At 44.9% G+C, this 24,443-nt stretch overlaps 1 protein-coding gene across 1 annotated transcript in view; it reads left to right on the forward strand.

Annotated features, from left to right (window-relative positions):
- TMEM72 (transmembrane protein 72) overlaps positions 1–24,443 on the forward strand; it is a 64,999-nt gene that overhangs the window by 38,626 nt on the left and 1,930 nt on the right. Inside the window, exon 2 of the mRNA XM_063963410.1 lies at positions 21,836–21,975. Within this exon, the coding sequence (XP_063819480.1) occupies positions 21,885–21,975 (91 nt within the window). The 5' untranslated portion in view covers positions 21,836–21,884. The remainder of the gene's footprint in view (positions 1–21,835; positions 21,976–24,443) is intronic.

A 24,443-nucleotide genomic window follows, 5' to 3' on the forward strand; every position in this document is an offset into this window, starting at 1 on the left:
AGCCATTCTGCGATGATCTTCCTCAGTTGCCGTAAGAGGTTTTTAGCTGTGTGCGTATTCTGGAAAGCGGTGATACAAAGCGTAGCCTGCCTAGGAAAGAGTTGGCGTTTGCGAGATGCTGCTACTGGTGCCGCCGCTGCTGTTCTTGCGGCGGGAGTCCATACATCTACCCAGTGGGCTGTCACAGTCATATAGTCCTGAGTCTGCCCTGCTCCACTTGTCCACATGTCCGTGGTTAAGTGGACATTGGGTACAACTGCATTTTTTAGGACACTGGTGAGTCTTTTTCTGAGGTCTGTGTACATTTTCGGTATCGCCTGCCTAGAGAAATGGAACCTAGATGGTATTTGGTACCGGGGACACAGTACCTCCAACAAGTCTCTAGTTGCCTCTGCAGTAATGATGGATACCGGAACCACGTTTCTCACCGCCCAGGATGCCAAGGCCTCAGTTATCCGCTTTGCAGCAGGATGACTGCTGTGATATTTCATCTTCCTCGCAAAGGACTGTTGGACAGTCAATTGCTTGGTGGAAGTAGTAAAAGTGGTCTTACGAGTACGACTTCCCCTCTGGGATGACCATCGACTCCCAGCAGCAACAACAGCAGCGCCAGCAGCAGTAGGCGTTACATGCAAGGATGCATCGGAGGAATCCCAGGCAGGAGAGGACTCGTCAGAATTGCCAGTGACATGGCCTGCAGGACTATTGGCATTCCTGGGGAAGGAGGAAATTTACACTGAGGGAGTTGGTGGGGTGGTTTGCGTGAGCTTGGTTACAAGAGGAAGGGATTTACTGGTCAGTGGACTGCTTCCGCTGTCGCCCAAAGTTTTTGAACTTGTCACTGACTTATGATGAATGCGCTGCAGGTGACGTATAAGGGAGGATGTTCCGAGGTGGTTAACGTCCTTACCCCTACTTATTACAGCTTGACAAAAGCAACACACGGCTTGACAAATGTTGTCCGCATTTCTGTTGAAATACTTCCACACCGAAGAGCTGATTTTTTGGGTATTTTCACCAGGCATGTCAATGGCCCTATTCCTCCCACGGACAACAGGTGTCTCCCCGGGTGCCTGACTTAAACAAACCACCTCACCATTAGAATCCTCCTGGTCAATTTCCTCCCCAGCGCCAGCAACACCCATATCCTCCTCATCCTGGTGTACTTCAACACTGACATCTTCAATCTGACTATCAGGAACTGGACTGCGGGTGCTCCTTCCAGCACTTGCAGGGGGCGTGCAAATGGTGGAAGGCGCATGCTCTTCACATCCAGTGTTGGGAAGGTCAGGCATCGCAAACGACACAATTGGACTCTCCTTGTGGATTTGTGATTTCGAAGAACGCACAGTTCTTTGCTGTGCTTTTGCCAGCTTGAGTCTTTTCATTTTTCTAGCGAGAGGCTGAGTGCTTCCATCCTCATGTGAAGCTGAACCACTAGCCATGAACATAGGCCAGGGCCTCAGCCGTTCCTTGCCACTCCGTGTGGTAAATGGCATATTGGCAAGTTTACGCTTCTCCTCTTTTTTTACTGATATTTGGTGTTTTGGATTTTACATGCTCTGTACTATGACATTGGGCATCGGCCTTGGCAGACGACGTTGCTGGCATTTCATCGTCTCGGCCATGACTAGTGGCAGCAGCTTCAGCACGAGGTGGAAGTTGATCTTGATCTTTCCCTATTTTTGGAACCTCAACATTTTTGTTCTCCATATTTTAATAGGCACAACTAAAAGGCACCTCAGGTAAACAATGGAGATGGATGGATACTAGTATACTTATGGATTGACGAGCGACTGCCGACACAGAGGTAGCTACAGCCGTGGACTACCGTACTGCGTCTGCTGCTAATATAGACTGGATGATAATGAGATATAAAATATATATATATCACTACTGCAGCCGGACAGGTATATATTATATAATGACGGACCTGCTGGACACTGTCAGCTCAGCACTGCAGACTCCTAAAGTAAGCTACTAGTATCAAGAAGATAGAAAAAAAAAAAACACCACAGGTAGGTGGTATACAATTATGGATGGACGAGCGACTGCCGACACAGAGGTAGCTACAGCCGTGGACTACCGTACTGCGTCTGCTGCTAATATAGACTGGATGATAATGATATAAAAAAAATATATATATATCACTACTGCAGCCGGACAGGTATATATTATATAATGACTGACCTGCTGGACACTGTCAGCTCAGCACTGCAGACTCCTAAAGTAAGCTACTAGTAGTATCAAGAAGATAGAAAAAAAAAACACCACAGGTAGGTGGTATACAATTATGGATGGACTAGCGACTGCCGACACAGAGGTAGCTACAGCCGTGGACTACCGTACTGCGTCTGCTGCTAATATAGACTGGATGATAATGATATAAAAAATATATATATATATCACTACTGCAGCCGGACAGGTATATATTATATAATGACGGACCTGCTGGACACTGTCAGCTCAGCACTGCAGACTCCTAAAGTAAGCTACTAGTAGTATCAAGAAGATAGAAAAAAAAAACACCACAGGTAGGTGGTATACAATTATGGATGGACTAGCGACTGCCGACACAGAGGTAGCTACAGCCGTGGACTACCGTACTGCGTCTGTTGCTAATATAGACTGGATGATAATGAGATATAAAATATATATATATCACTACTGCAGCCGGACAGGTATATATTATATAATGACGGACCTGCTGGACACTGTCAGCTCAGCACTGCAGACTCCTAAAGTAAGCTACTAGTAGTATCAAGAAGATAGAAAAAAAAACCACCACAGGTAGGTGGTATACAATTATGGATGGACTAGCGACTGCCGACACAGAGGTAGCTACAGCCGTGGACTACCGTACTGCGTCTGCTGCTAATATAGACTGGATGATAATGAGATATAAAATATATATATATATCCCTACTGCAGCCGGACAGGTATATATTATATAATGACGGACCTGCTGGACACTGTCAGCTCAGCACTGCAGACTCCTAAAGTAAGCTACTAGTAGTATCAAGAAGATAGAAAAAAAAAAACACCACAGGTAGGTGGTATACAATTATGGATGGACTAGCGACTGCCGACACAGAGGTAGCTACAGCCGTGGACTACCGTACTGCGTCTGCTGCTAATATAGACTGGATGATAATGAGATATAAAATATATATATATATCACTACTGCAGCCGGACAGGTATATATTATATAATGACGGACCTGCTGGACACTGTCAGCTCAGCACTGCAGACTCCTAAAGTAAGCTACTAGTATCAAGAAGATAGAAAAAAAAAAAAACACCACAGGTAGGTGGTATACAATTATGGATGGACGAGCGACTGCCGACACAGAGGTAGCTACAGCCGTGGACTACCGTACTGCGTCTGCTGCTAATATAGACTGGATGATAATGATATAAAAAATATATATATATATCACTACTGCAGCCGGACAGGTATATATTATATAATGACGGACCTGCTGGACACTGTCAGCTCAGCACTGCAGACTCCTAAAGTAAGCTACTAGTAGTATCAAGAAGATAGAAAAAAAAACCACCACAGGTAGGTGGTATACAATTATGGATGGACTAGCGACTGCCGACACAGAGGTAGCTACAGCCGTGGACTACCGTACTGCGTCTGCTGCTAATATAGACTGGATGATAATGATATAATATATATATATATATATATATATCACTACTGCAGCCGGACAGGTATATATATTATATAATGACGGACCTGCTGGACACTGTCAGCTCAGCACTGCAGACTCCTAAAGTAAGCTACTAGTATCAAGAAGATAGAAAAAAGAAAAAAAACACCACGGGTAGGTGGTATACAATTATGGATGGACGAGCGACTGCCGACACAGAGGTAGCTACAGCCGTGGACTACCGTACTGCGTCTGCTGCTAATATAGACTGGATGATAATGATATAAAAAATATATATATATATCACTACTGCAGCCGGACAGGTATATATTATTTAATGACGGACCTGCTGGACACTGTCAGCTCAGCACTGCAGACTCCTAAAGTAAGCTACTAGTAGTATCAAGAAGATAGAAAAAAAAAAAAACACCACAGGTAGGTGGTATACAATTATGGATGGACTAGCGACTGCCGACACAGAGGTAGCTACAGCCGTGGACTACCGTACTGCGTCTGCTGCTAATATAGACTGGATGATAATGAGATATAAAATATATATATATCACTACTGCAGCCGGACAGGTATATATTATATAATGACGGACCTGCTGGACACTGTCAGCTCAGCACTGCAGACTCCTAAAGTAAGCTACTAGTATCAAGAAGATAGAAAAGAAAAAAACACCACAGGTAGGTGGTATACAATTATGGATGGACGAGCGACTGCCGACACAGAGGTAGCTACAGCCGTGGACTACCGTACTGCGTCTGCTGCAGTGCTAATATAGACTGGATGATAATGATATAAAAAATATATATATATCACTACTGCAGCCGGACAGGTATATATTATATAATGACGGACCTGCTGGACACTGTCAGCAGAATGCGTTTATAGAATAAAAACACCACACGACGAGTGTGTAACTTTTTCAGGCAGACAATCACAATATACTGGTGGTCAGTGGTCACTGGTCAGTCACACTGGCACTGGCAGTGGCACTCTGGCAGCAAAAGTGTGCACTGTTAAAATATGTACTCCTGCTATAACTGCTCCCCAGTCTCCCCCACAATTAAGCTGTGTGAGCAGTGAGCACTCAGCACAGTCAGATATACAGTATTACATAGATGATGCAGCACACTGAGGGCACACTGAGGCTGAGCACAGATATGGTATGTGACTGTGTCACACTGTGTATCGTTTTTTTTCAGGCAGAGAACGGATTAATTAAACTGGTGGTCACTGGTCACACTATCAGCAAGTAATACTCCGTCCTAATATGCTCCCCAAAATTAGTAAATCAAGTGTCTCTACTCTCTACTACTCTCTAGTCTACTCTAAACGGAGAGGACGCCAGCCACGTCCTCTCCCTATCAATCTCAATGCACGTGTGAAAATGGCGGCGACGCGCGGCTCCTTATATAGAATCCGAGTCTCGCGATAGAATACGAGCCTCGCGAGAATCCGACAGCGGGATGATGACGTTCGGGCGCGCTCGGGTTAGCCGAGCAAGCGGGAAGATCCGAGTCTGCCTCGGACCCGTGTAAAAAGCGTGAAGTTCGGGGGGGTACGGTTTCCGAGAAACCGAACCCGCTCATCACTACTGGAAATTAGTGGAAATTATGGTTATTGAGGTTAATAATACTATGGGATCAAAATGACCCCTAAATTCTATGATTTAAGCTGTTTTTGAGGGTTTTTTGTAAAAAACACCCGAATCCAAAACACACCTGAATCTGACAAAAAAATTTCATGGAGGTTTTGCCAAAATGCGTCCGAATCCAAAACACGGCCGCGGAACCGAATCCAAAAGCAAAACACAAAACCCGAAAAATGTCCGGTGCACATCACTAATATATATATATATATATACACACACACACACATATGTGGTATTCGCTAAGGAGTAATCTTCTACATTTTATTCTTATAATATTCCTATGTGTATATTAGCAATTTAACTAAGTAAGGCTAAATTAGTAGCCATGTTTATTTCAAAGTATATTCAGTCTTCTTGAGTAGTATGGGATGAGGAGGGATGATATTTCTTTTTTTGTTTGGACGCAAAATACACAACACCGAATACATTATGAGTGTGATAGAAACAAATCCAAACTAGAGATGTGCACCGGACATTTTTCGGGTTTTGTGTTTTGGTTTTGGATTCGGACACGTTTTGGCAAAACCTCCCTTAAGAATTTTTGTCGGATTCAAGTGTGTTTTGGATTCGGATGTTTTTAAAAAAAAAAAACTCTCAACAGCTTAAATCATAGAATTTTGATCCTATAGTATTATTAACCTCAATAACCATAATTTCCACTCATTTCCATAATTTCCACTCATATTCTGAACACCTCACAATATTATTTTTAGTCCTAAAATTTGCCCCGAGGTCGCTGGATGACTAAACTAAGTGACCCAAGTGGGCGGCACAAACACCTGGCCCATCTAGGAGTGGCACTGCAGTGTCATGGCACTTAAAAAAATAGTCCCCAAACAGCACATGATGCAAAGAAAAAAAGAGGTGCACCAAGGTCGCTGGATGGCGGTCGCTGAATGGCTAAGCTAAGCGACACAAACACCTCAATATCACAGGAATTATTCGTTCTAATCAATGGTATTATTTATTGGTCCAAATCACTGGAAGAAAATTACAAAATCACTAGAATGAAAAGCCAGTATCACATGAATTATTCGTTCTAATCAATAGTATTATTTATTGGTCCAAATCACTGGAAGAAAATGACAAAATCACTGGAATTAAATGGCAGTAATGTCAGGAATTATATCAAATAGCAGTACCCAGAGGCAGATTGGGAACAAAAAGCGGCCCTGGAAAAATTTGTACTAGTGGCCCCACATGGGCAGCACCAGAGGTGTAAGGTCTAGCCATGGTCCATGGCAGCAGCACCCTCCCCCCAAGACTTTCCAGATAGTTGGCATGTCCAGCATCAAGGGGGAAGTTAAAAAGAAATACAATTAAATATTATGAGCACATTATTGGATACACCTTCAGAATTTAGGAAACTATATCATTCTTTAGAAAGATATATTTTCTTGCTTATTACACCAACCGTATCCCAATCACTATTCACTCAATCTTATATGTCAGCCAAGCAGGCAGAGAGAGCATACACTAGATCATCTGCAATCACAGGCTAAGTGGCAAAGTAATTTTCATATATGCAAATTATTTTGCATCCTCATTATGTCTATAAAAAGGACCACATGTCCTCAAACAAAACAGGCCCCACGGGTGCGTCGGCCCACCGGGGATCTTCGCTGTAAACCCTATGGCCAATCCGCCTCTGGCAGTACCACTGGACATATACGGAAGTGTCAGACAGGATGGCACTTTTTAAAAAAATAGTCCCCAAACCGCACATGATGCAAAGAAAAGAGAAAAAGAGGTGCACTGTGGTCGCTGGATGGCTAAGCTAAGCGACACAAACACCTCAATATCACAGGAATTATTCGTTCTAATCAATGGTATTATTTATTGGTCCATATCACTGGAAGAAAATGACAAAATCACTAGAATGAAAAGCCAGTATCACAGGAATTATTCGTTCTAATCAATGGTATTATTGGTCCAAATCACTGGAAGAAAATGACAAAATCACTGGAATTAAATGGCAGTAATGTCGGGAATTATATCAAATGGCAGTACCACTGGACATATACGGAAGTGTCAGATATGATGGCACTTTAAAAAAAATAAAAATAAAAATTATATGACAGGGACAATCCCACTGTCCTAACAATTGGCAGGGCTGATTAAACAAACAGCCAGGGGGAAACTCCTGAATCCAGTTTCTAACCCTGGGTAATAATTTTTATTACCTGGGATATAATTATAATCACTAAGGCTCCCCTGTAGTGAAGTAGATGAGATCCCCCCCCTCCCCCCACATGGGAGTCCTTCCGCATCACGCTGAGGACGCTAAGGGAGTAGACTCCAACCTCTGAACCTGCTGTGCACCTGTAGTGGGTGCAGACTTTCTGCTCTTTCTATGGCCTAACCTCGTGCAGAAGTAGGCCCTCCCGAATTTTCTCGATCTGGCAGCCCAAGGGGGCTGCATCAGAGAAGCAGAGTTATGTCTTCTCACAGGTGGTGCTGTGGAAGGATTTGTATTCAGAGTGTCCCCAAGCGGTGTCTCACCTGCGAAGGGGAGGTACCTCTTGGATTCGGCGTCTGCGTTCCATTGGCGGATCCAGAGACCTCTGCGAGCCGCTACTGCCATGGAGGATGCTCTAGAATTCATCAGCTCAATGTCCCTCATGGCTTTCACCATGAATTTAGCCGAATCCTTTATGTGACCTAGAATCAAAACAACATCGTCCCTATGGATTGTATCAAGGTCTTCTATTAAATTGTCTGACCATTTTAACATAGGCCGAGCTACCCAAGTGCATGCAATAGTGGGCCTAAGGGCGGCTCCAGTAGCCGTGTAAATGGATTTTAGAGTTGTCTCTATCTTGCGGTCAGTCGGCTCCTTTAACGAGGCCGAGCCTGGTACAGGTAAATGTAATTACCCCTGATGGCCTGGACACCGAAATGTCCATTATGGGAGGAATCTCCCATCTCCTTCTATCCTCCTCAGGAAAGGGATATGTCTTAAGTACTTTATTGGGGATGTGAAAAACCTCTTCTGGGTTTAACCAGGATCTTTCAAATAGGGTATTCAACTCTTCCGAAACCGGGAATGTCACTAATGATTTTGCAGTTAGCATACAAGAATTTTCCTCTATTTGTATAGGTATTTCTAACACATCCCTAATGGCATTGATAAATTGCTGAATTTTATATTCCAATCTATCATAGTGCCCCCCTCTAACTTCGGTGTTGATCCCTGTGTCAGCATCGCTGTCCGCGTTGGCCTGCAAGACCTGTGTATCAGGAGCTGAGGGGGTCCTAGATGAAATGGACTGATCCATATGTAGAGCATTCTTCGTAGCTTTTTTCCAGCAACTTAATAGAGTATGCCCTAATGAACTCTGAGGAATCTTATTTCCTAGGCTATCCAGCCATTTTGTCTCCATCCTAATGGGATGAAACCACTCAAGGCAATCCTGAGTACCTGGTACAGACTCCTCTGAGGAAGATACCTCCACAACCTCCAAAACATTTTGTTCTGACATGGCACTGACCAGTGATACTGAGCACTGATGAGGATACTAGAACTGACACGGAGCAGCAAGATACAGCAATGGCCTACTGTACTGTACTACTATATACTGGTCACCACAATGCAGCACAGATATTGAGCACTGATCAGGATACTAGAACTGAGTCTGACACGGAGCTGCAAGATACAGCAATGGCCTACTGTACTGTACTACGATATACTGGTGGTAACCACAATGCAGCACTGTACTACTATATACTAGTCACCACAATGCAGCACAGATATTGAGCATTGATCAGGATACTAGAACTGAGTCTGACATGGAGCTGCAAGATACAGCAATGGCCTACTGTACTGTACTACTATATACTGGTGGTCACCACAATGCAGCACTGTACTACTATATACTGGTCACCACAATGCAGCACAGATATTGAGCACTGATTAGGATACTAGAACTGAGTCTGGCATGGAGCTGCAAGATACAGCAATGGCCTACTGTACTGTACTACTATATACTGGTGGTCACCACAATGCAGCACTGTACTACTATATACTGGTCACCACAATGCAGCACAGATATTGAGCACTGATCAGGATACTAGAAGTGACACAGAGCAGCAAGATACAGCAATGGCCTACTGTAGTGTACTACTATATACTGGCAGCACTGTACTACTATATACTGGTCACCACAATGCAGCACAGATATTGAGCACTGATCAGGATACTAGAACTGAGGGGCAGATTTATTAAGCTCGGTGTAGTGATAAAGTGGAGGGTGAAAACGCACCAGCCAATCAGCGCCTAACTTCCATGTCACAGGCTGGGTTTGAAAAATGACAGTTAGGAGCTGACTGGCTGGTGCTTTATCACCTTCTACTTTATCACTTCACCAAGCTTAATAAATCTGCCCCTGAGTCTGACACGGAGCAGCAAGATACAGCAATGGCCTACTGTACTGTACTACTATATACTGGTGGTCACCACAATGCAGCACTGTACTACTATATACTGGTCCCCACAATGCAGCAAAGATATTGAGCACTGATCAGGATACTAGAACTGAGTCTGACACGGAGCTGCAAGATACAGCAATGGCCTACTGTACTGTACTACTATATACTGGTGGTCACCACAATGCAGCACTGTACTACTATATACTGGTCACCACAATGCAGCACAGATATTGAGCACTGATCAGGATACTAGAACTGAGTCTGACATGGAGCTGCAAGATACACCAATAACCTACTGTACTGTACTACTGGTGATCACCACAATGCAGCACTGTACTACTATATACTGGTCACCACAATGCAGCACAGATATTGAGCACTGATCAGGATACTAGAACTGAGTCTGACACGGAGCTGCAAGATACAGCAATGGCCTACTGTACTGTACTACTGTATACTGGTGGTCACCACAGTGCAGCACTGTACTACTATATACTGGTCACCACAATGCAGCACAGATATTGAGTACTGATCAGGATACTAGAAGTGACACAGAGCAGCAAGATACAGCAATGGCCTACTGTACTGTACTACTATATACTGGTGGTCACCACAATGCAGCACTGTACTACTATATACTAGTCACCACAATGCAGCACAGATATTGAGCACTGATCAGGATACTAGAACTGAGTCTGACACGGAGCTGCAAGATACAGCAATGGCCTACTGTACTGTACTACTATATACTGGTGGTCACCACAATGCAGCACTGTACTACTATATACTGGTCACCACACTGCAGCACAGATATTGAGCACTGATCAGGATAATAGAACTGAGTCTGACACGGAGCTGCAAGATACAGCAATGGCTTATTGTACTATACTGCTATATACTTGTGGTCACCACAATGCAGCACACTGAGCACAGATATTGAGCTTTTCAGGCAGAGAACGTAGCCATGTACTCTCCGCTCAATCTACAATGTACAAGTGAAAATGGCGGCGACGCGCGGTTCTTTATATGGAATACGAATCTCGCGAGAATCCGACAGCGGGATTATGACGTTCGGCCTCGTTCGGGTTAACCGAGCAAGGCGGGAAGAACCGAGGCTGCCTCGGACCCGTGAAAACCACGTGAAGTTCGGGGGGGTTCGGATCTCGACGAACCAAACCCGCTTATCGAATCCAGACCAGACAGCTTATTGTTGGAGGGTACTTTAATGTGTGCTTTAGAACAACCCTCACTTACGCTTTTACTTTAAACATACTTTTCATAAATATGAAATAACAGAGGCTTGGAGAGCATATCATCCCCAGAGAAAATGACTCACAGTTGCAGAGATTACTTTTATTCCATACTTTATCTTACAAATTGTATCTAACACTCACATAGGGACTATTACATGGTCAGATCATGTTCTCATGTCCATAACTCTGATTCTGCCTTCTCCAATCACTATATTTTGGACTTGGACTACCTAGTTAAAGTATGATGAGCACACTCGTAAATGTGTTCTAAAAGGAACTTGTTTCGCATAAGACAAAAAAGCTAAGTACAGGAATGAAAGGACAAACATTCAAGTTTATACTCCTCTCTGTTGCCCATTTCATTTTCAGCTATTGTCGCTATACCTGTGCTGCCCCTCTCTGACAGTCACTTCACTGGCTCCTTATACCACTCCTCTCTCAGCGCTATAAAGCTCTTAAGTCTTAACCTCACTGCTCCTTCCTACATCTCCAGCCTCATTTCTATATACTTTCCCTTCTCTTTGCTCTGCTAATGATTGCTGCTGCCTCACCTCTTCCTGATCAACACTTTCACTCTTATATTCAGGATTTTTTCCTGGACTGAACCAAACCTTTTCAATGCTCTCCGGTGATTCATAAAATTTTCATCTAGTCTCCCAGCCCTCAAGTGTTACATTTATTCTGCCCTTAAACATATACAGTATGTGCCATAATGACGGGAGAGGGCCCACTTGGACACTGTGCACGGGCCCTCTCCAATCATAAGATGCCCCTCCACACCCCTTTCAACAGTTATGCAAAGTACCTGCAGGTTTTACACAAGTTTTATTTTAATTATTTTTCAAAAGTATGTATATTCATTTTTATTTCTAGTACACCATTTCCCACTGGTATTATAGCTTATCAATGACTTCAACCTGCTAAGAGCAAACCAAAATACTTTTAGTCACATTTTTTAGCACAAAAAAGTTATGGATATGCAACCTTAGGTAATAACACACAAGGGCCCTCATTAAGATCCCATTGGATTTTCTTCCTGATGGAGAATGTACCAATGTTCGGTACTTTGTGCATGCGTAGAATCCGCTCTGCGTGTGCATGAACGGGTCCTGCAATTTAGGAAGAAGACTGGCATCAGACTGGTAGTGATTGACAGGCTGGTGCTGTTTTGGGGGCAGGGTAGCGACGACCTCTGAGAAAATGGGGACATGTTGCCATCATTTAGTGGGAGGGAAGAGATCAGAGATCTCCATCATTGAACGGAGATTTCCTGTCCTCTGTGACAGCGGCTTGCGTGTCCCCATGGGTGCCAAAAGTTGCGCGATGGTGAGTCAGTGATCAGTGCTGAGTCCTAGGACACAGGTCGGATCACTACTGCAGCAGGAGGCGTCTACTTGTAATAGATGTCTCCTGCTGCATTACCATATAGAACTTCCAAGGAAGCAGCGGCATTAACCACTCTGTCCACTTCTGAATTAGCACCAATCAGGGCCAGTGACGGGGGGGTCAAAGGGGAAAGGGGACACCTGAACCAGGCTCCAAGGATCAAAGGGGCCCCAAGGATACACCACTTAGTGCCCGGCAGGGATGTTAGCCGTCTTCTGTGAATAGGGCAGCGAGCTGTAGGCAGTGTGGCATACCTCCCAACTTTTCAATGTAAGGGGTCGGGACCCGCGCGTGACCTGAAAAGGGGGTGTGGCCTCTGGTGGGAGGGATGTGGCTTCTGCCCAGTTGGCGTGGCCTCGTTCCGTGGACCAGGTTTTCTGTCATTTTGGAAACGTTCCCAGCGCTCCCTGTGCAGCCCCTGCTCCCCTCCCAGCACTGAATAGATGCCGTGCACTTGCATGTATTCAGAGATCACTTGCTGCTTTGCAGAGCAGAGCAGTGGGTGATCAAAGGCTCCCCCAACTGCAGGGGACAGTGGGACAGTTGGGAGGTATGGTGTGGGCGCAGCCTCAGAGTGACAGGAACCTTGTTGTAAGCAATTATGGGACATGGCAGCAGCTCTGTTGGCCAGGATTCCCGTGCCCTGTGCTGGCCTCTTCATCTCACATGCTGTGCGGTGTGAGGGTCTGGATAGTGGGGAGATGAGCACAGGTGAGTCTCTCCCTGGGGTAAGAGTGAATTGGTGAGGGGATACAGGGCTTTGGGATGGGGGTGGGGGAACATGGGAGTGCAGTATGGGGCCCCAGAGATATCACTGTACTGGACCCCAAGATTTCTGTTGCCAGCCCTAGCCCCAATGACCAGTACAAATAACTTACTTAACATAGCATTAAAGTAATATAGCATGTAAAATTGAAAATATACAATAGTATCATAAAGCAATGCATGCAACCACTATGTTACATACAGTACATATTGTACATTGTAATACACGTACTGCATAATTAAAAAGTACTGTTTTTTTTTTAACTAGGACACAAAATATAAATGATACAAAATAGGATAAAATTAGTTTACATAGTCCTTTTTTTCAATAACATTACAATAAAAGGCTTCAGGTTCCGGTTTCATGGAGTGAGGAGCTCCGTGTCTGAGCTCCGTCTCACACCGCACGGCACTCACCTTTTACAAGGCTCTTACGCCTCCCTCCGGCTCCGTTGCCCTCCACACTGCCCCCGGCTTCACCAGCGGTCCGGATGGATCGATCCGCGGCCCCGCAAACGCCGGCCGCACTGTCTCCCCAGCAGCCGCCGCAGACGCCACAGCCTCCACGCCAGGAGAAAAGGTGCGCTGCGGAGACCATGAAGCCGGACACCGCTGCAGAGAGCGCTCTTCCTCTACATAAAAAGCCCGCAGCAGAGGGGTATTCCGCAGGCGGTCATGTGAGTCCAGGCTCTGATGCCCCAGTTACATATAAAGATGTGGTAGACGCCATTACAGCCACAATGTCCCCATTATTGTCTAAAGCAGTGGCTGATATCACTGGCCAGCTGCAGCAACTCACACACAGAGTCTCTGAAACAGAGCAACACATTACTGGAGTCTCTCATGAGGTTGATGACCTGCAACATTCAGTTAAACGCCTTACCAATGAAAACTATCAGCTTTGGAACAAGATCGACGATTTAGATAATAGCTCGCGTCATAATAACAATAGACTGGTTGGCCTCCCTGAATCTATCAAGGGGACAGCTTTGTCCCATTTTGTCCGCAACACTCTCCCCTCGCTCTTAGGCATAGAGACGGTTTGCCAAGACATGGTTATCGAGAGGGTCCATAGGGTGGGCCCAACACCGACCCCTAACAGGCCGAGACCACGTGTTAACCTGTTCCGCTGCCTGAACTATTTACATAAAATAGAAATTTGGTCAGCATCCCGCAAGGCGAAATCCCTATCCTGGGAAGGTCACAAACTTCACATATTTCAAGACTATTCTGCCGAGCTATCTAGGGCCAGAAAGTCCTTCTCCCCTGTTTGCTCCCGCCTCGTGGCTGAAGGGCGTAAATTCTGCCTTTTGTACCCTGCTAGGCTACGCATATATGATGGTACTTCTTTTAAGGATTTCTCCAACCCCTCTGATGCCATGGCGTTTCTCCAGGAACTTGCTCATGCGAAAGACCCCGATATCTCTGATATTGCGGATTGACTTATAAGAACTTCTCTGGCTACTCTCTATATGCTGATGTTATCACTTGCATGCTAGATAGTCCCTCTGAATATTACAGTTTATCTTTTACATTCTGCAAAGTTTTAGGCATCTTAACAGTGCCTTTTTTTTATGCTCAGCACCGCCTTTCTACTATATTAGGATGTCATATAGCTAAATTCACATCTATATTTTTTCCTTTGCTTATGTTTATTACATGTTAACAGTGTGGAGGTCTCCGAGCCTCAGTTACTTTACTCATGTGCCCGAGGGTGGGGAATGGAGCTCTTATTCTCCCCCCGGATGTTTATTAATAATGTTTTCCTGATGTTTTGTATGGGTCTAGGAAGTCTAGCGGCACTTCGCCTTGGGTGCCGACTTTCTCTATCATTGGTTTCTGTACCCCCCTCCTTTCCCATTACCAGTCTCCCTCCCTTCTCCTTCCCTCTCCCACTGTGCGCTGTCCAATGTTCTCCTGATGTACATGATGTTGATGCAACGTGCTGGCTCTATGTTACAGCGGCCTATTTGCATTTCCCACTAGTTCCTTGAAACATGCCTGATCTACGCTGCGCCACTTGGAATGTTGGAGGCATTAACTCCCCGGCCAAGAGGAGAAAACTTCTGTTGTTTATACAGAAGAGCGGTGTAGATGTTGCATTCCTTCAAGAAACGAACCTGACTGCTTCGGAAACTGCTAAGTTGGGTATGTTTGGGTGGTCTGTTATGGCTTCGTCTTCTTACAATTCCAGAGCTCGTGGGGTAGTTACTTTAATTTGACGCTCTCTCTCTTTTGAAGTTACACATAATACCTCTGATCCCAAAGGTCGATATGTTATAACGTCTGCCACAATACTGGGTAAAAAAACTCACGTTAGCTAATATTTATGCCCCCACTCCCTATTCTAGGACCTACTTTCAACAATTGATGGCTCTCCTGACCCCCTTCATGGGCGATAATTTAATTATTGGGGGAGATTTTAATCTGGTCTCCTCAGCTTTGCTAGATAAATCTATGACACGCGGAACCCCAACGACCCTCCCCAAGGTAGGTGTTCCTTTCTTCTCAAAAACACTGCAGGTTGTGGATTTATGGTGAGCCTTACACCCCACCGATAGGGATTACACCTGTCTCTCAGCGGCTCATGGCACCCTCTCCCGCATAAACTACCTCTTTGTCTCCCATGCTCTGTTCCCCCTCATCACCGATTGCAACATAGCTCCCATTTCTCTCTCTGACCATGCGCTGGTCTCCGCCACAATTCACTTCCCTGACGAGCAGGGCTCCTCTAAACTATGGAAGTTTCCCTCCAGACTTAGCCGCTCCTCCACGTTTAAAACCATGTTGGAGGCTGCGTGGGATGATTTTGGCGCGTCTAACTCTGAGCACATTAGGGCCGACCCTTCTTTATTCTGGATGTCGGCAAAGGCTGTGCTCCGGGGGGCGATCATCTCGTTCACCGCAGCCTCTAACAAACGGTACTCGACCCACTACCTCTCACTACACGATGCCCTATCTGCGGCATTCCAAACTTACAAACTGTCTCCGTCTGCCTCCACAAAACAAGCTTATCTTCTGTCCAAAACTAACTTTGAGGAATATCTGACCGAAATGGGTGACAAATATCTCTTCTCGATCCATCACAAGTTTCACAGATTCGGAAATAAAACGGGGCGCCTGCTCTCTAACTTGCTACGAGGTACCTACTCCCCGGCCACTGTCCATCCCCTCCGTACTCCTCAGGGTTCGTTTACCACCACCAATAAGCAAATAGCTCACATCATGAAAAATTTTTACAAACATCTTTACTCTCCCACTTCTCCTGACGCTTCCTCTACTTCTCCTTCTACCTCTGGTACTCATTCCCTACCTCCCTTCTGGAATAGCCTCCCTTTCCCCACTCTCGGGGCTGATATGATCTCGTCACTCCAAGCCCCTATCACCTCCATTGAGGTTCAAAATGCGATTAGGCAATTAAAACTCAACGAGGCTCCAGGCCCTGATGGTTATAGCGGCGACTTCTACAAGCTGCTGCTTCCTCGCATCAGCCCTATCCTTGTTGCGGTATTTAACTCAATACTGTCATCGAACTCCCCTCCCCCGCATTTCAACTCAGCCGTTATTAAAGTCCTCCCCAAATTAGGCAGGGATCTTTCGCTCCCGGGCTCTTATCACCCGATATCACTGCTCAACCTCGACTACAAGCTACTGGCCAAGGTACTAGCGGAACGCCTTAAGGTACTACTTCCCCACATTATCCACTAAGATCAGACTGGGTTCATAACGGGCAGACACTCTGTAGTCAATGTGCGGAAAGTGATAGCGGCCCTCCATACTTGCAACAATCTTGTGTCCCCTGAAGAGTATGCCATAATCTCCCTAGATGCTGAAAAGGCCTTTGACCTCGTCGAATGGCCTCACTTGTATGCCACCCTGCGTCGTTTCCTTTTTCCAGACTCTTTCATCCACGCCATCAAGGCCCTTTACTCAACTCCCACCTCATATGTTTCTTGTAATGGATTTCTGTCTGAAGCCTTCCCCATAGGAAGGGGCACAAGGCAGGGCTGCCCCATCTCTCCCCTCCTCTTCTCCATCGCCCTTGAACCCCTAGCCCTGGCCCTCAGGCAGTCTAAGACTTATAACGGCATTCATATTGGTGACATTGAGCTAAAGGTCGCTCTCTTCGCGGATGACATGTTGCTATTTATTTCTAATCCGCTCTCCTCCATACCTGAGATTAAGGCACCTGATCTCGGATTTTGGGGTGACGACAGGCTACAGGATCAATGTCACTAAATCTGAAATGCTACCAATCAACATTCCCCCTTCTGATCTTTCCTCTCTCACGCTTACCTCTCCATTCAAGGTTACTCAGTCGCATTTTAAATATTTAGGTGTTAACATTCCCTGTGACCTATCTAAGATCTATGATCTCAATTTCTCTCCAGTGATTAAAGATACACTTACCAGATTGGAGGGATGGATTAATTTGCCCCTCTCATTGTTAGGTAGAGTCGTGGTGCTTAAGTCTGTTATCTTCCCAAAAAATATTCTACATTATCCAATCCCTCCCGATACGCCTACGTGATTCGGACGGGCATAGATTGCGAAAGGCGATGACCCGTTTTTTGTGGCAAGGGAAGAAACCTAAAATTGCTTTCCTTAAGCTTGTGATGGATCGAGCAGTTGGTGGAGCAGGCGTCCCCGACCTTCTTTCTTATTCCTTAGTGGTGTTTCTCCGATACGCTGCAGACTGGCTGTTTGGACGAAGCACATATACTGATCTGGCCCTGGACTCTTCCATTTTCCACCCCTTCTCCCCTTGCGCTCTATTACATTCTAAACGACCCTATATACCCCCCTCCATTATGGAACACCCTCTCTTCAAAGATACTTACCTTAGCTGGGTGAAACTTCACAAAAAACTGTGCAGCGTCCACACAGCTTCCCCATATGTAACCCTATGGGGAAACCCTTCATTCACCCCATCCCTTCACAACTCTCTTTTCCTCCGCTGGCGGGAGAGGGGGCTATGTTCAGCCTCCCAGGTATTTGACCCCGGGGGCCACACCTCCCAGTTTACCATGCTGAGAGACAGGTACTCCCTCCCCATCTCACACTTTTTCATGTTCCTTCAAACTAGGCATTATATCTCTTCCTTGAATCTTGAGTCCTATGTCCCTATCCCCACTTCTCCTTTAGCAAAAGTCCTTAGGTATTGGGAATCTCATCCCTACAAACTGAAAAACATATACACTCTCATAGTCAACAACCCCGCCACGCCTCACATACAAAAATTGATTGCTTCTTGGAAAACAGATATTCCTGAAATACCTTCATACGAATCTATCACTCAACACTTTATCTCTACCATGTCTACCTTGGGATCGACCTATCTGCAAGAGGTACATCTCAAGTCCCTACACAGAGCCTACCTCCCTCCCTGTATCCAATCGTACATCGACCCGTCTATCTCTGACAGATGCCCGAAATGCAGGGGGGCAAGAGCTGATTTCTTTCACTGTCTCTGGAATTGTACCAAGATTAGGCGTTTTTGGAATAAGCTTTTTGGGTTTATCAACAGCCATTTCTCGCTCTCCTTGAAACCCGACCCCTTAGCGTGTCTCTGCATAAACTTCAAAATGTGGAATGACATCAAGGGCCTCAATTATTTGTTCCCCATGTTCACTATGCTCTTTACGGTCGCGAAAAAGACAATCTTGAAACACTGGACTGTTAGTTCTGCCCCATCACTAAGGGAAGTTTTAAAAATTATGCTACAAAATCTCTACCTAGACCGTAGGACCATGCAACTCCCTGGCCACCCAGGCCTTGGGAGCTAACATAGGAAGTGGGACCTTTATATCACCACCTTAGACCCATCGACTCACGCCACGTTTGTTCAGAACTTTGAAAACACTTCCTGGACAATGGTCAGATAATTTCAGAGCATAGGACCTCATATGTCTCTCCTCTGTCTCATCTCTCCCCCTTCAATTTCTCTCTCCCTCCCTATTGGATCTAGGTCACCTACAAACCTGTCTTGGAGTTATGTACTATCTCACTATTTTAGGTAAACTGTATTGCTTTCCTCTATATTTTCCTCTTCTCTCTCTTTTCCCTAACTTGGTGGCTTTAGGCCAACTCTCTCTTTACAGTTGCATTGTTTAAGTTTTTGCCTTCAATATGCTTTATTAATGCACATGTTGCTACTTTCATCATGATGTTTATCAATATGCCCACATACTCTGGAAGCGTCATCCCCCCCCCGCCCTCCCCACCCCTACCCCCTTCATCCACCCCTACCCTTACCCTTTACCTGTTGAGCATTGTTCCTGTCTTCTCAAAGACAGGTGTAGTTGTACACTATTGTTCTTGGTCTGTTTCGGTCCACTATCATTGAGTATTCATTTATATTTGTTTTGACCTTCTATGGACTGTCAGAATTATCACTCTCTCCATGGGGGTCATTCCGAGTTGTTCGCTCGCAAGCGGATTTTAGCAGATTTGCTCATGCTAAGCCGCCGCCTACTGGGAGTGAATCTTAGCATCTTAAAATTGCGAACGATGTATTCGCAATATTGCGATTACAAACTACTTAGCAGTTTCAGAGTAGCTCCACACTTACTCGGCATCTGCGATCAGTTCAGTGCTTGTCGTTCCTGGTTTGACGTCACAAACACACCCAGCGTTCGCCCAGACACTCCCCCGTTTCCCCGGCCACTCCTGCGTTTTTTCCGGAAACGGTAGCGTTTTTTCCCGCACGCCCATAAAACGGCCTGTTTCCGCCCAGTAACACCCATTTCCTGTCAATCACACTACGATCGCCGGAGCGATGAAAAAGCCGTGAGTAAAAATACTATCTCCATTGTAAAATTACTTGGCGCAGTCGCAGTGCGAATATTGCGCATGCGTACTAAGCGGAATTTCACTGCAATGCGATGAAAAATACAGAGCGAACGACTCGGAATGAGGGCCCATGTATTCACCTTTGCTGACAAAAAACTATAATAAAGCAGTTTTTGAGAAAAAAAAAAACATTACAATAAAATAAATAAAAACAATGTAAAATCTTATATTTTAATAACTGAATGAAATAAAAAGAGTAATATTAACAGTTTATTAACTAGAAGTAGTACTAAATTAAGGGAAGTGGTGAGGAGAGGGGGGACAATGTACATGGGCCCTCATTCCGGGTTGATCGCTAGCTGCTTTCGTTCGCAGCGCAGCGATTAAGTAAAAAAGCGGCACTTCTGCGCATGCGTATGGGGCGCAGTGCGCACGCGCAACATACTTTCACAAAAGCCAATGCAGTTTCACACAAGGTCTAGCGACGCTTTTCAGTCGCAGTGCTGGCCGCAGAGTGATTGACAGGAAGTGTGTGTTTCTGGGAGGTAACTGACCGTTTTCGGGGAGTGTGTGTAAAAACGCAGGCGTGTCAGGTTAAAAACGCAGGAGTGGCTAGGGAAACGTAGGCGTGGCTGGCCGAACGCAGGGCGTGTTCGTGACATCAAAACAGGAACTAAATAGTCTGAAGTGATCGCAAGCTAGGAGTAGGTCTGCAGCTACTCAGAAACTGCACATTCTTTTTTTGTAGCAGTGCTGCGATCCTTTCGGTCGCACTTCTGCTATGCTAAGATACACTCCCAGGGTGCGGCGGCTTAGCGTTTGCACTGCTGCTAAAAGCAGCTAGCGAGCGATCAACTCGGAATAAGGGCCTTGGAACACATCTCATTGCGCAAATTGTAAAATATTTTGAGAAGTTTAAACGCATGAGAGGGATGATGACACAAAGTTTTTAATTTTGTGTGGAGTTTTGAATATAGGCCCTCATTCCGAGTTGATCGCTCGCTAGCTGCTTTTAGCAGCAGTGCAAACGCTAGGCCGCCCCCTCTGGCAGTGTAAGGAAAGGATCGCAGCACTGCTACAAAAAAAGAATATGCAGTTTCTGAGCAGCTCGAGACTTACTCCTAGCTTGTGTTCACTTCAGACTGTTTAGTTCCTGTTTTGACGTCACAAACACGTCCTGCGTTCGGCCAGCCACGCCTGCATTTCCCCAGCCACTCCTGCGTTTTTAACCCACACGCCTGCATTTTTACACACACTCCCCGAAAACGGTCAGTTACCACCCAGAAACACCCACTTCCTGTCAATCACTCTGCGGCCAGCACTGCGACTGAAAAGCGTCGCTAGACCTTGTGTGAAACTGCATCGGCTTTTGTGAAAGTACGTTGCGCGTGCGCACTGCGCCCCATACGCATGCGCAGAAGTGCCGCTTTTTTACTTAATCGCTGTGCTGCGAACGACAGCATCTAGCGATCAACTCGGAATGAGGGCCATAAAGTAGAATATCTATAGAATTGATTGGGAACAGATCTGTTTTCTTTCAATGGCCAAGTAGCCCACAGTTGTCATTTAGACAGTGTGTGATTTTTTTCCCCATGCATTTGATGGGACTGAAGGAGAGGGGGGGGGGGGGGGGGCATTAGGGTGTCATCCTGTTTCCAGTGTGTTGCTACTCTCAGTACTGTTAATAATACTGCAGCTAATATATAAGGGTTTATTCCAGTGAATATATTCCGTGCCCACTACCTCTGCAGAAAACATTTATAGACTAACAATATAATAAGTCAATAATATTAATGCAAACCAAGTATAAGCCTTTTTCTGCAACATCCTGTATTTCAGATCCTGCATTGATGTAATCTAATGGATAAATCTGCTGTCTCTTCTATTTAAGGTGCCAGACAGAGCCCCGTCTATATGTGTCCTTGGGGAAAGCAGCACGCATGGGAGGATTCCAGAAATTCCTAGGATATGGCCTGTTGTCTGTGGCCTGCTTCCTTCACCCTGTCCTGGTCTGGCATGTCACCATTCCAGGTACAGTAGGCCTGATTGCTGGAAGTGTTGTTAGTACATATGACACAGATACAAATGTCACCATTCATATTGATACTGTGGGGGAATTCAATTACAGGCCAATGATTTTGCCTGACTGAATTACATTGCCATCATTTAAATGACGCAGCAATGATAATTAATCTGGAATTAATTCCCCCTATATCAGTGGTTCTCAAACTGTGTGCCATGGCACCTTAGGGTGCCTCAGGACACTTGCAGGGGTGCCTAAGATTGGTGGTCCAGGACCAATTCAAATTATTTATGGTCGATTGAATAGGCAAAACCTGTGCTGGTAGCTGCTAATCATAATATATGTTGACAAGCAGAAGCAAATCCCCTTCATCACATAACTGAACCTAAGGATGACATAAACACAATTTACTTCATTTAATATTTCTTTTTAAATTTCTCAGTAAGAAACCTTTGGCCTAGGGGTGCCGTGAAAAAAATTCTGATACTTTAGGGCGCCGTGATTCCATAAAGTTTATGAACCGCTGCCCTTTATCATTCAGGTAAAAATAAGCATTCCAGATCACAACTGGTGCTGTTTCAGTGTACACTTCCAATTTCAAAGAACCAGAGGTACCAATTTATTTTCTACTCTAATGCATACCTCCCAACATTTGGGGATCCATAAGCGGGACTCCTGCGCGCGTGTAACGTGTGTGGTCTAAATGAAAGGGGCATGGCCCCATGGCAGTGTCATGATGGCGAGTCACGCCCCCATTTTTCATCACTAAAGCAGGCATGACCAGCACTCTGTGAGCTGCTGGTATGCCCACTCTCCCTCTCTCTTCACTGATAGGAGCCTCCTAACTGCCCCCACCACCACCACTGCGGCCCCCGGGTGGGACAGAGCGGGACAGTCCCAAAAAAATGGGACTGTCCCGTGAAAATCGGGACAGTTGGGAGATATGTCGAATGGCATCCTGTCTAAATGAACAACTTGACAAACTCAGTAATTGACTTTGGTGCTGATTAGCAGAATACCAACATGTCTCCTCTATAATGCTTGTCAATACTGACATATGCAAATCCCCAAGTGCCTCTGAGGCTGATTCAGAAGTGGACGCAAATCCTGTTGTGACTGAGAACTTAAACGCAAGAATTTGCTAAAGCCGCAGGCGCTGTATTTTGCATAGAGATTCCCACCAGCGGTGTCTCTAATCTGTTTCTTGCTTAGAAGATGAACCATCAGACCTCTGGTTGACCCTATGGTTGCTCAAAATATCCGTTGCAGCTAAGCCATCAGAGCCTTTACAACTGCTCTTACGACAAAACAGTCACAAGTCGAGATGACCAAAAAACGTCACATGTGCAGTCCAAAAAACATAGCTCAGAATTCATAAACATCACCATTGCGTTCACTTCTGAATCAGGCCCTCTGTCATGCACACTCACACTTCTCTACTTTTAATATTGAAAATTATGTAATTATACATATAAATCATGGCCAGATGTGGTTCTTATGTCACAGTACCCTTAATCTGTAGTACACATTGAGGCGCACATTTCCTAATTCTACATTAATGGTTGCCTCATTTTATTTCACAAAAAAACGGTGAAAATACATAAATTTTTGCATTCATAGGGGGGTATCCAATTACCCGTGATAGTGCCACTTTTTTTTCACCTCTATTCAAGTAGGTCCCGCAGAAAACACATGGTTTTCGTGCGAAAATACATAGGCCCCATGAAAAGCCACAGACCTATATATTTTCGCAGCACTTATCGCAGGTCTAGGGGGCACTTATCGCGGGTTATGCTTTGCGTGCCTGATAAGTGCCGGCATCAGGGATAAGTTCTGGCTTATCAGGGCTAACTGGATAGCCCCCAGTGATAATTTGCAGTTCTTATAACTATTTTGGAAGAAATCAGTCAAATCATTTCAGAAGTGAATAACATAAGCATCTGAACTCTTATCTAGAGTGTAAAATGTGATATAAATCTTATATTAATTTATAACTCTAGGTTAGCAGCAGGTTTTTTGTTTTGTTTTGTTTTGTTTTTCAGAATACCAGTATATAGAAAAAAAACACTAGGATTTCCTATGTTTGCTTGTATAAGGATAAGCTTGATATTTTTCTTAAATTAACTTTTTATATCACAGCACAGATATGGTTTTGCACATACTGTATACAGCCCAATACTAAATATATAATCAATGATACATCTAGGTACCAAGACCTGTATATTATAAAGCCCAATACTAAATATATAATCAATGATACATCTAGGTACTCAGACCTGTATATAAAATGATCAAACAAAATATAACAAAAAAATGTGTAGAAAACTATGAGGTGTGTTTACTAATCCTTGGAGAGAGATAAAGTGAAAACCAACCAGTTCCTAACTGTAAATTTTCAAACAGTAGTCTGTAATATTGCAGTTAGGAGCTGATTGGTTGGTACTTTATCTCTCTACAAGGCTTAGTAAATAGATCC

The sequence above is a fragment of the Pseudophryne corroboree genome, chromosome 3 (genome assembly GCF_028390025.1).
Source record: "Pseudophryne corroboree isolate aPseCor3 chromosome 3, aPseCor3.hap2, whole genome shotgun sequence".
In the NCBI taxonomy this organism is placed as follows: domain Eukaryota; kingdom Metazoa; phylum Chordata; class Amphibia; order Anura; family Myobatrachidae; genus Pseudophryne; species Pseudophryne corroboree.